The sequence below is a fragment of the Phoca vitulina genome, unplaced genomic scaffold (assembly GCF_004348235.1).
Source record: "Phoca vitulina isolate PV1807 unplaced genomic scaffold, GSC_HSeal_1.0 scaffold94, whole genome shotgun sequence".
Classification (NCBI taxonomy): Eukaryota; Metazoa; Chordata; class Mammalia; order Carnivora; family Phocidae; genus Phoca; species Phoca vitulina.
Genome location: NW_022589797.1, coordinates 1,554,568 through 1,566,470, shown reverse-complemented (window position 1 = coordinate 1,566,470; position 11,903 = coordinate 1,554,568). Strand labels below are relative to the sequence as shown.

General features: G+C 49.3%; 1 protein-coding gene across 1 annotated transcript; it reads right to left on the bottom strand.

The window, feature by feature from the left end:
- Positions 1-8,992: 8,992 nt before the first annotated feature.
- On the bottom strand, positions 8,993-9,930 carry SIT1 (signaling threshold regulating transmembrane adaptor 1). The gene is made up of 5 exons (XM_032396827.1): positions 9,891-9,930; positions 9,641-9,776; positions 9,499-9,557; positions 9,314-9,375; positions 8,993-9,226 (listed from the first exon to the last, which is right to left on the bottom strand). The coding sequence occupies exons 1-5, from the start codon at positions 9,928-9,930 to the stop codon at positions 8,993-8,995; spliced, it is 531 nt and encodes a 176-aa protein (XP_032252718.1).
- Positions 9,931-11,903: the final 1,973 nt, after the last annotated feature.

The window sequence follows — 11,903 nt, the reverse complement described above, 5'->3', positions numbered from 1 at the left end:
CTGAGTCCGGGAGGCACAGGCTTGGGGATAGGCCTGGGCTGGGGGTGAGGATGAGGGACAACCCCGAGCTTGTGCGCCTTTGGAAAAACCTGCAGCACTGAGCCCTTATACACCCTTGTGGGGGGTCAGGGCAGGTGAGCAAAGGAGTTGAATGGGGATGAAGAAGGGCAGTGTCTTCTTAGAAGGGAGGCAAGGAAAGCGCTGGGTGCTGAGCTCACAGACTCTGGACCTGAGGTTTTGATATTTTCTTGGTTTTGTTTTGTTTTGTTTTTGTACTTACCTAAAGTTCTTCCCTTAAAAAGTCTCAACATTGTCCCTTTACACCCAGCCCCAAGCAAAAAGGGGGTGTTTGTGGGAGAAGACCAGGGGCTCGAGGCCATGATGGGTGGTGAAGGCCTGGCTGATAGAAGGAAGGGAAACCGGCAGGGGAAGGAGGTTGTTGAGCATGGTTCAGAGGTGCTCCCTAACATTCTTTTACCAAACAATGACCCCAAAAGGGCTTACTTCTGCGGGTGCGAAGAGGCTGAGACAAGACGGGCTACGTGGGTGGGAAAAAACCCACTTGCAGGGGGTGGCATCTGCCCCCGCAGAACCTCTTCACACGCCGCACCTGTGGGGAGGAAAAAGGAAGGGGAAAGAGGTCCTCGCCGCATGCTAACAGCTGTCGTGTATGACTAGTGGTGTGTGGAGGGGTTGTAACGGGCCCTGTGGGTCTGCTGAGAGCTCCGCCCAGCGGCACCACCCAACCCTCGCAGGGAAAGTGCCCACTGAGGTAGGAAAGCACATTTGTCACCTGAGAAGAGGCAGGTGTATGCATGAGTGTGCGTGTGCACGTGTGAACATGCATCCTCAGGTCTCTGTGGTCCATCGGGGTGTCTGTGCGAGGTGCGTTTCTATGTGAGAGGGCCTGCTGGAAGGGTTAAGCTCAGAGGATTCTGTGGGCTGAAGGGTGCATGTGATGGCTGTTATTTTTTTCCATGGCAGGGAATGAGGAGCCATTTGCAGAAAAGTTTTCAAAGGTCATGGGGACAAATGATAGAAATATTTCTTTTCTCAAGCTCACTGTTTCCTAAGGTGACCCTGCAGCTGTTAACCATCCCTGCTTAATTAAAGTTTCCAACAACCCTCCCCCAGTCCCCTTATCAGGGCTTCCTCCAGATAACAGACGGTGGGGGGAGTTGGTGGCTCCCTGGGGGCCTCTGGGGCCTGTGAGCCTGAGTGGGAGGATATAGAGCAGCTGGGGGTGGCGGGGACGGAGGGGGGGCTGTCGGGGTACTTGGAGTAGTGTACGGGGGTGGGGGCAGCGCGTATGTAGATCAGTTGCAGGAACATTTGCAGGAATTCAGTAAACTGTAGATAATGCCCTAGTTTTCAGAACCAGTACACAAGTGAACATGGCCTGGATACCAGGTAAAATGCCAAGCCAGGTTTCCAGTATGTGCTCAAAAAAAGAATCAATGGGTATGCTGCCTAAACGGACCCTTGGAGAGGCTTCAGAAGGAAGGGCACCCGATGCAACTGGAGTGAGCTAGACTGCATTTCCACAATGGCACGGGTATGTGAAGAAGGCCCGGCCTGCATCTCCGTCCTCCTTAGCTCTTTTGGTGATGGTTACACAGCCCCTTAGGATGCTCTCCTTTCCCTTCCAATGTCTTCTTTTCAGACTAGGCTGTGAGAGCGGGATCCTTCTTCCCCATGTGTGTCACATGTGGTCTTTGCAAAATTGACCTTCACATTACCTTTCAAGACTGGACATCATGAAGGACGCCTGTAACTCAGGCTGCGCCTCACCTGCCCACATGCCAGGAGAGCCTGTGGGCTTTTCAGAGCCGAGAGGCCAGTGCTATGCATTTCAGCTTTTGCATGGCCATCATACCATGTGAGCACCTCCAGGACAGACACCAGAGCCCTTTGAATGCAATCTTTTCCAAAAGTAGGTCTATAATCACCTTATTCTAGTTTTTTCTAAGGTAGGTTGAGCTATTCAAGCTTTCTTCTTTCTCTTGGGCCAGTTTTGGTCATTTACATTTTTCCTGAAGAGTATGCATTTCCTCTAAATTTTCACGTTATTTGATGAGTAATTTTAGGTTGCACCTTTTTATAATTCTTTAATTTTTTTCTTCTGTCATGTTTTCTTTCTCAGAACTAATCTTGTCTATTTTTGCTCTTTTTTCTCTTTCTTTGTGCTTATAAGAGGTTTAATTTATTAGCCCTTTTATTTTTTTTTTAAAGATTTTATTTATTTGACAGAGAGACATACGGCGAGAGAGGGAACACAAGCAGGGGGAGTGGGAGAGGGAGAAGCAGGCTTCCCGCCGAGCAGGGAGCCCAATGCGGGGCTCAATCCCAGGACCCAGGGATCGTGACCTGAGCTGAAGGCAGATGCTTAACCATCTTAGCCACCCAGGCATCCCCCTTATTAGCCCTTTTAAAGAACTTTTTAAAAATTCATGCTTTTAAGTATTTTTGTTCTCCATTTCATTCATGTCAGCTTTTGATATTTCCTGATTAATTTTGGTTTCTGGTTCTTTCTATAATTTATTGAAATAAATACTCTCTTTTTTTTTTTTTTAAGATTTTTAAATTTATTTATTTGAGAGAGAGAGCATGAGAGGAGGGAGGGTCAGAGGGAGAAGCAGACTCCCGGCTGAGCAGGGAGCACGAAGGAATGTGGGACTTGGGACTTGATCCTGGGACTCCAAGATCATGACCTGAGCTGAAGGCAGTCACTCAACCAACTGAGCCACCCAGGCGCCCCTCTTCTTTTTTTTTTTTTTTAAGCTTGCTATCTTTATAGCATTTTGGGGATATATGATACAGGGGATATATGATACAGGGTAATGAAAAGGTATCCAGTATTCACTATTTTTTTATTCAGTGTTTAAATTTTGAAAATACTATAATTTTGTTCTTTTTTGAAACTAGTTTTACTGTATTGTAATTTACATGCAATAAGTTTTATCAATTTTAAGTGTATCATCCTATGTTTTGACAAATGTATTCAATCACTATTGGATACCAGCATTACCTCTGCTTTCTGTTTATCTGTCTGGTATCCCTTTCCCACGACTTTATTTTGAATCTTTCTTGATCACTTTGCTTTAAGTATATTTCTTCTAAGTAGTATTGATCAGAATTTGATTTCTAACAAAGTCTTAGAGTCTTTTAATGGAAGAATTCAGTCCACTCGTTATTTACTGTACCGAGTGATACATTTAATTTCCATCTTACTTGTTTTTAAATGTGTAAACAGTGTTGTGAACTCTTCTTTTCTTTACCTTTGCTGGACTGAATGAATGGCTATTCATCCCATTTTCTCCTTGTTAATTTGGAGTTTGTCATTCTATTCATAGTTACCATCCCTTGCCCTTCCCTTAAATAGATGCACACGATTGTTCTAGTGTATGAAAACAGAACAACTATTTCCATCATACTCTACTTATCTTCTACTTCCTCTCCACCTCAATAAGATATGGTCTTTAGATTACTTAGCCTTTCCTCCTCCTCCTCCTTCCCCCTCAGATCCTAGAACACTCACCTTCCCCTTATCCTCACCACCTGATTCCAGAGTTTTTTTGAGATAATTTAGTCCTTATTAGAATTTCCCTTATGACGTGTTCCTTCTGTTTCAAGAGTATTTAGCATTTGTGTGACATGTTATACACATATAGAGATATAGATATAAATATATAGATCATGGTTCACTGCACCCCACTGATTTCTCTCCTCCCTTCACCTTCCCCCATCTTGAAGTCTGTTCTAACTCATTTGTTGTTTCATTAGAGCCTTTTCTAAAAAGTATTTCTCACATGAGATACTGAATGATTTTTGTAAATCTTCAACTATCTTTCTTTCCCCTTTCGCTAGGTCCTGGTTGCAGGCCTATTCTTTCATTACCTCACATTCAGTTTTGCTTTCCTTTAACTTCCAGGGTTGCAAATAAGAACAAACTTTCTTCCTGTCTGGAAATGTGTGTGGTATTTGTTCTTATCCATAGAGTTCAGGAATTTTAACCTGTATAGGGGCTAAATCTTTCTTCAACTCAGGGATATTCCGTGTATTATTTAATTATGATCTCTCCTCTCCTGTTCCTCTTCTGGAACTCATAGAATTTGCAGGCTAAATCCCCTGAGTCTGTTTCAATCTCCCATCTTTCACCACATAATTTGCATCTCCGTATTTTTGTTACATGTTTTGAGATGGTTCATCTGTTTAATTTTCTGGACCTCTTTGGGGGTTTTAGCAGTAACCATCCTCTCCTTTGCTTTATGTATGGAAATTTTTAGTTCTGATATCACATTTTCTAGTTCAGGGAAATCTTTTGTGTTTGACCTTCACACCTATCTCCCCCAGGCTCTCATTCAGTCCAAGATTCATTTGTTTCCTCCGGCAGGTCTCTCCACCCTCTGGTTTGTCTGCATTCTCCTGGCCTCAAAGACTGAGAAATTCAATCCACCGGTTAGTTTTCTAGAGAGCTGGAGAGACTCAGCAAGGCCATTGATTGTTCCTGGAAAGCCGGCTGTTTCTGGGACTTGCTGTCTTCCTGAAGGTCCTTTTTCTTGGCTCTGAGGTGTTCTCCAGAAACTTGTCTGCAGGAAATTCTCTCTGCCAGGAAGCAGAGCCCATTTAAAGTTCCTCCTCTATAGCTGGAGTTGTCGGAGGGGTTGTGGAAGGGAGAGCTTCACCAAGGTTTTCATATACCCAGACTCCCCTTGCTCTAAGTAATCTAAATATTATTGACAGATACAGTGATAATCACCAGAAGACTTAAACACAGAAGCCGTTAATAGCAGGTGCCCCTGGGAACTACAACTAGAAGTAGGAATGGGGTGGGGGAATGGCCTTTTACTTTTTTCCCCCCATTTTAGTATTTCTCAACCTCAGCACTTTTAACTTTTGGGGACCGAAATTCTGTATGGTGAGTGGCTGACCTGTGCATTGTGGGACGGTCAGAAGCATCCCTGGCCTCTACCCCCTATAGATCAATAGCTCGGGGTGCTCCCCAGCTGTGATGATCAAGCATGTCTCTGCACATTGCCAAATGTGTCCTGGGGGGCAAAGTCACTTCTGGCAGAGAACCACTGGTGTCTACCTTACAGTTCTATTTAATTTTTTTTAAAAGATTTTATTTATTTATTTATTTGACAGAGAGAGAGTTAAGAAGAGCAGGAACACAAGCAGGAGGAGTTGGAGAAGGAGAAGCAGGCTTCCCGCTGAGCAGGGAGCCCGACGCAGGGCTTGATCCCAGGACCCTGGGATCATGACCTGAGCTGAAGGCAGACGCTCAACGACTGAGCCACCCAGGCGCCCCTCTATTTAATTTTTTTTAACATGTGCTCACACTATTCCTAAAATTAAACATTGAACTGAGGTCATGAGACAGAGGAGAAAATGTCAAGCAGTTGTGCGGAAGCAGAAACCAGAAGTAGAAAATGTACAGTAGAGGATGAGGAAGCAAGTTAGCAAAGTAGGAAAAAATTAGGAATAAATAAAAGAAGCTGAAACTCTGTCAGAGAGTTATGCGACAAGAGGAGCAGGAGTGGGAAGACCCACATACTCCTGTCACCAAGGTCCCCAGAGAGGCTGTGATTTGAGATCCGAAATCCAGCAACAGTCTGCAGAAGCCCAGTCATAGCATAGCCACTGTTCTGCAATCCCCATTCCATTTGGCTTCCTCCCTGCCCCAAGTGTCCTAGCAATAAACACCCCTTCACTTAAGCAAGGCAAAATGAGTGTATTCCTTACAAACAAAGCCCCGGAGACTTGGTGCCCAGTGAAGAGACGGGCTCTCCAGTTTGCTGCCAGTACTATATTCACTTCCTAGCATCACACTTGAAGAGAGACTCTGCTCAAGCAAAACAGTGGGAATGATGAGTAGGCTGCAAATAAGGTCTGTAAAAGGAACTCTAGAAAGCTTTTCCCGGGAGGGAGGAAAAAAAAAGACTTAGGCCATCCATCAGAGCTGTCATGTACAGGAAGGAGAAGGGTGATTATATGATTGTAGCTCAGGAGGCAGAACTGATGACAAAAGTAACAGGGAGGCTGATTTTGGCTCCAAAAAAAAAAGTTCTCTCAAAAAGAAACATTGGAAACAAGCACTTGGTGAGGTAGCAAGCTCCCTATTCCTGGAAATGTTTAACAAGAGGCTGGTAGGGTGGCTCCTGCAGTGGATATAAGTTTGGGCCAGATCTGCCTCCTCCCAGCTGTAGAATTCTAGATATTTAAAAGCCTGGCAAGAGGCACACGCCAAGCAGAAATATTTTAGGGTCAAATGGCATTATAGTGCATTTAAGTATGTCAGAAGAGGGTGGCTGGTGGAGGAGTTGAGTAATAAGGGAAGATCTCAGAGGTTCAGCATTTTCTGCTGGCCCTGGTGTGCTGGTCTTTCCCCCACAGAATTAGTCAGAACTCATGGTTGCAAGAGATAGAGAAGTCTAACTTAGAATGACTTAAGCAAAAAAGAGAATGCATTAGCTTACATAACCAAAAAGTTCGGGAAGCAGATCTAGCTCTGGGCATGTCTGGATCCAAGGTTTCAAATGAAGTCATTAAGACTTGGTCTCTCTCCATGTCCGAGCTCTGTTTCCCTCCTTATAGCCAAAACAAGCTTGGAAGTTTAGACTCATCTTGACAGAGTACAGAGCAAGGCCAAAGATGGAGGGGTCTTGGCTGGATGGCTTCCTAGGCCCCTCCCCACCTACAAGTAATTCCTTAAGAACTTTCTATCATTGAACATTTGACCATCCCAAAGACCCTTCCTCTTCGGGTCTTGGGCTTATCCCCAATCTTCCCATCTGAGACCTCAGGAAGAGGGGAAAAGCTGGAGCTCCAGAGGGCTCTCATGGCTTTCCCCAATGATCTGCGCCTGGGAATTTGCCAGGAACAGGGCACTCCTTATACCCTTACACCAGTCAGGGAAGGGAGGCCACTAAAGAAAGCACCCCTGGAGCTACAGAAGGGGAGACAACTGCAAGGTGTTTGGGAAACGAGTTGACAAGCTAGAGAGATGAGGCAAGGGGGTCCTCGAAGGTGTCTGAGGGGGATCTGGCTGCCCCAATTTATTTTTTTCCTAGACGCAGGGATCAACTAGGAAGTTGCCACAGCCCTGGCCTTCAGTCCTGAGGGCCTCGGCTAGGGCACGAGCCTCGGAGACAGACCAGTAAGACAGTGAGAAAAATTAAAAGGTTGTAGGGAAGAGAGAGGGTAAAGAATCCAGGCTTCAGGGACCAGAAGGAAAATAACGTTCAAATCGCACCCAGCTCCAGACCCAGTGAGTCGCTACGTTCCGCGAACCGGGAAGCGCTGTTCAGGGAACCGCAGGGTCCTGGCTCGGAGAAGTGTAGGGCTAAACTCGTGGGGCGGGGAAGATTGCGGGGGTAGGGGGCGGGGAACTGTCGGGACTACATTTCCCAGCATGCCGTGGACCGGGCAGCTTTACGCATGCGCAGAGGTCGTGGCAAGGCCGCGTCGCGACAGGCGGGGGCGCCCCGGGTTTGGTCTTGAGCCGGCGGAGACCGGCAGAGCGGGTGTGAGGCGGGGTGTAAGGCCTGCGATGGTGGTGTTTGAGGCTTCAGTTTCCGCCACGTCCCAGTGGGTTGGCGGGACCCCAAACCCCTTCAATTACAGAGTCTGGCTCTCACGTCCCCCAGGCCGCGGACACATTGAGCGGTCTTCAGACTAGCAGCAGTCCTCAAAACCCCACATCCCGCTGCCAGTTGTTCCCCGCATCCGGTGCCAGCCCCCAAAGCCACCTTCCCTCCCACACAGCCTCAGCTGCCTGTTCTTTACCGCGACCGGCGCCTCTGCTCGGGGAGGCCCAGGCTGAGGTCCACGGAGGCAGATCTAGCATTTGGGTTAATCTCTGTGTGTGTAGAGGGTCCGCCTTATTGGGACCACCAGGTAGGGCTCAGGAGCACGGCTCCCTACTCTGGTTTTCTCTGGGACTGTGAGTGGGAAGGAGAGATGTTTGGAAGTAGAAGCCTGGCTTCCACTATCTTCTGGCCCTGAAACCTCAGAAAGGTCTGTTAAGCCAGACTTGCCTCTACAGAAGCCGTAGGGGGAGGTGACGGAGACTTGAGGTTGTGGCTGGTGGCAGCACAGTCCTAGAGGCCATGGGGAGAGTAGGTCAGGGGCTGGTGAGCTTGCAGGCTCCAGGTGATGGGAGTGGGGTGGCTCTGAGTGCAAATTCTGACGATGTTCTAGCAGCAGCAAGTACAGCTTGAGCTCGGCTCCAGCCTCCACCCCTAGCACCCACCCTGGCAGTGTTGATGCCACAGACACTCTTGGTCCATCTTCCCCAGCAAGACGCCCCCAGAAGTGCTCTGTGCAGAGAGCAAAGCTCACACTCCTACCATGTAGAGCCTGTTGCAGGTCTGAAGCCCTCTAGATAAAAATCTAAACACTTTCTGAGAAGTTTTATTTGAAACTTGAGAACATAACAGAGCAGGATGTGGACTGGTATTCTCCAGCCAGGGTTCTCAGATAAGAAGCCAGGCTTGGGTTCCTCAGGTCACTAGGTTCCAGGATCCCTCCAGACTGTGGGCTCCCAAGGAGTATGCCCACCCTTCTCCTCTCAGGCTGTTACCCCCTCCACCACTGCCCACTTCCTGTATCTGAGGGGACACTGAAGGGGTAGACTTTAAGGGAGCTGGAGCAGAGAGGATCTGGTTAAAATCCATAAGGAGGAGGAAGTGAGAAACTTGGGAGCTTGGGGCCTTAGAGGAAAAGATCGGAAAGAGAGAGAGAGATGGAGAGGGGGCCACTGCCTTTGTTTCCTCCATCCCCAAGAAACTGGGGACCCACTTATTCCCCTGAGATGTCTCCCTCACAGCTTAGAGGGGAAGTTTGGGAAACATGACTTCCTGCGACTGGACCTTGGCTACCTGTCTTTGGGGGGTGGTTGGGAAATAGTCATGCCAGGGCAGGGTAGCAGTAACCCCTGCAGCAGAGGAGGCTGGGGCGATGCTTGTCCCACTCTGCCAGCCCTTCCATCTCAGCTGGGTGCAGGCTGGCTGTTGGCGTAGGCCTGGTCTGGGAAGGAAGCCCGCGTCCTGCGGGTCTGGGCACACACTGAGGCGTACAGCTCCGGCTCGGGGCCCGAGGCCTGGGGCTTTGGTTCAGAATCCAGCACCACCTCTGAGTACTTGATGGGGGTTCCGGGGCTGGGGATATGGCCCTGAGAAGGCCGCAACTGCAGGCTGGTATAGCACATCACTTTCTCTGCAGCCTGGAGGTTCAAGGCTGTTAGAAGTTCACTGGACCCTTGGAAAAGCCCCCACTTCCTTCCCTCCCCTCTTAGCCCCAACTGACTCACCGTGACGGGGCCTCTAGGAGTCGGATCTTGCTGGTCTGGCCCTGGTTCTTGAGCCAGCCGACCTGGGAGAGGGAACAGTAGTAATCTGGTCACTTCTTGTTCTTCCTCCTGCAATCCCTCATCCCACCCCCACCCACCCGGGACATGCGTGGCCTCGGTGCCCCTCCCCTCTGCCAGCCGCCTACCAGTCTGAAGATAAGGCAGGTTCCCATATAGGGGGACCTCTTCCACAGATTCTCCAGAGCTGCAAGACAGAGATTAGGGGATGAGGGGACTTCTTGGTAAGGGGGAGCTCTTGATCACCTATCTCTGCTGTCCCCCACTCACCGTCCCTGTCCCGGACGGCTCCTGCTCCGGCCGCTACCCCATCGGAACAAGTGCGCAGCCACTGAGATGAGAAGCAGCAGCATCGCAGCCCCTAGGAGGGCCCACAGTCCCCAGGCCTGGGTCACGGTGGGGATTCCTGTGGATGCCAGCGGACGGAGGGTGTTACTGCCCAGCCCAACCCTCCAGGTCCTAGCAGGTGGGACATGGGGCCATGTGACCCCTCCCCCTGCCCCTGCCCCGCCCAGCTCACCGGGCACTAGCAGTTCTGTGCTGTTGTCACCTCTGCTCATGACTGCTGACCTGGGAGCTGAGTCTGCAAGCCCTGCGCTGAGGGGTCAGCCTGGTTTATGGCCTGATAGCTGCTGCAGGCCCCTTTACTCTCACCCCTCCCTGGGCCTGGCCCCCACAGCTCAGCATCCCCAATACTGCTGGTGGCAGAGTCACTGGTTTCCGGGGAGGAAGGGGGAGGGGAGGGATGAGTGAAAGAACAAAGACACCGCCCTGTGCCTGCACCTGCGCCACCCAGCATCTCCCAAGCTTCCGCCCCCCCCCCCCCCCATGGCCCTATACCTTCTTTGGCCAGAGAAGAGAGAAGCAGGCCTGAGATTACTGTGCCAGTGTGCAGGTGAGCCCATGAAGACAGGAGACAAGTAGCATGAGGCAGGACCAACAAGATAAGGAAGCCAGGCCTCAGGACAGAGATTCCCTTCTGCCACAGGGTGTCTGCCTTTTCTCTCCAACTCTGAGACCCGTGAGAGAGAATGTGTTCCTCACTGAGCATGCTACAAAGAGGAATGAGACGGGGAGGCCTCCTGGTACCTACAATCCCACCACACCCTAAGACTGACTGTAGAGGATAAGATACCATTGTCATTATTATTACTGATAATAATAGTTTAGGGGCTAGTGGAAACTTAGAGTCCCCCCTCCCGACCCACTTCATCCAAACTGTCCCTAAGAACTGTCAATCTCAAAAGTTAGTTGAGGGGCGCCTGGGTGGCTCAGTCGGTTAAGCGGCTGCCTTTGGCTCGGGTCATGATCCCAGGGTCCTGGGATCGAGCCCCGCATCGGGCTCCCCGCTCAGCGGGGAGCCTGCTTCTCCCTCTCCCTCTGCCTGCCTCTCTGCGTACTTGTTCTCTCTCTCTCTCTGTCAAATAAATAAATAAAATCTTAAAAAAAAAAAAAAGTTAGTTGAATTAAAGAAACTTCTACCCCAGTATATCCTGGGAAGCTGAGCCATGTCTTCGCCCTTGTTCACTTCAGGGAGTGGAGTACTTGCTCTGCCCAGATACAGCCCAACCACATGGACTGCTTCTGCTGTGGAAGAAGGATTTCAAGTTCCTTAGACCAGAGGTCAGTGATATGTCTGGCAATAGTGGGCCCAAATTCCCTAAAGGCTACGATCAGTTGAGGGCCATTTATCATATTATACCTGGCCTGAACCACTTGTTTACGTTGACTGTGCCAACTGGCTTAGGGTCAAGGTTTGGACTACACTGCTCTGCAACTAGGCTGTCTCTAGATAGACTACAGTAACTCCCTTGAGTGCGGGTCTCTCCTCCCTGCCCTGCCCCCTCCATTTCTGGAAGAACAGAAGATACACTCCTAGTTCATTCATTTATTTAGCACACATATACCTCATTCATTTGTCACGTGTGCTGATCGCTTGCTTATGTGCCAAGCTTTGGAGATAAAGATGTGAGTGGGAAATGGTTTCTTTCCTCAAAGGGCTCTTGATCTAATTAGGAAGATGACCCAATGTATCCCAGACAATTAAAAGGCAGCATGAAACACAAGGAAATTCTGCAAGTCTACCTGAGGTCTTGGCAGTGAAAGGAAGGGCTGGGGGTTGGGGTGGGGGGGTGATATGCAGTAACTGATAGGGAAACAGAAAAGCTTTGCAATCTCTGACTTGCCTTTTACGTGATAACTTACTTAACCGTCCTGAACCTTTGTTTCCTTTTTATTTTTTTATTTTTTATTTTTTTCAATATTTATTTATTTGAGAGAGAGAGAGTACGAGCAAGGGGAGGGGCAGAGGCAGAGGGAGAAGCAGACTCCCCTCTGAACATGGAACCCAAGGGAGACTCATTCTTTAAAAGAGCTTAATTAGGTGCGCCTGGGTGGCTCAGTCAGTAAAATGTCTGCCTTCAGCTCAACTCATGATCTCTGGGTCCTGGGATCCAGCCCCCACCCCCACCACCTTGCTGAACATGGGCGTCTGCTTCTCTCTGCCCTCCCCACCGCTTGTGCTCTCTCTGTC

Excerpts from the sequence above, each read along its gene's own strand:
- SIT1 (XM_032396827.1), bottom strand. The coding sequence starts at position 9,930 with ATGAGCAGAGGTGACAACAGCACAGAACTGCTAGTGCCCG. Across the intron at positions 9,777-9,890 it reads CACAGAACTGCTAGTGCCCG|GAATCCCCACCGTGACCCAG; the intron begins GTGAGCTGGGCG and ends TGGCATCCACAG. Across the intron at positions 9,227-9,313 it reads CTCCTAGAGGCCCCGTCACG|GCTGCAGAGAAAGTGATGTG; the intron begins GTGAGTCAGTTG and ends TTGAACCTCCAG.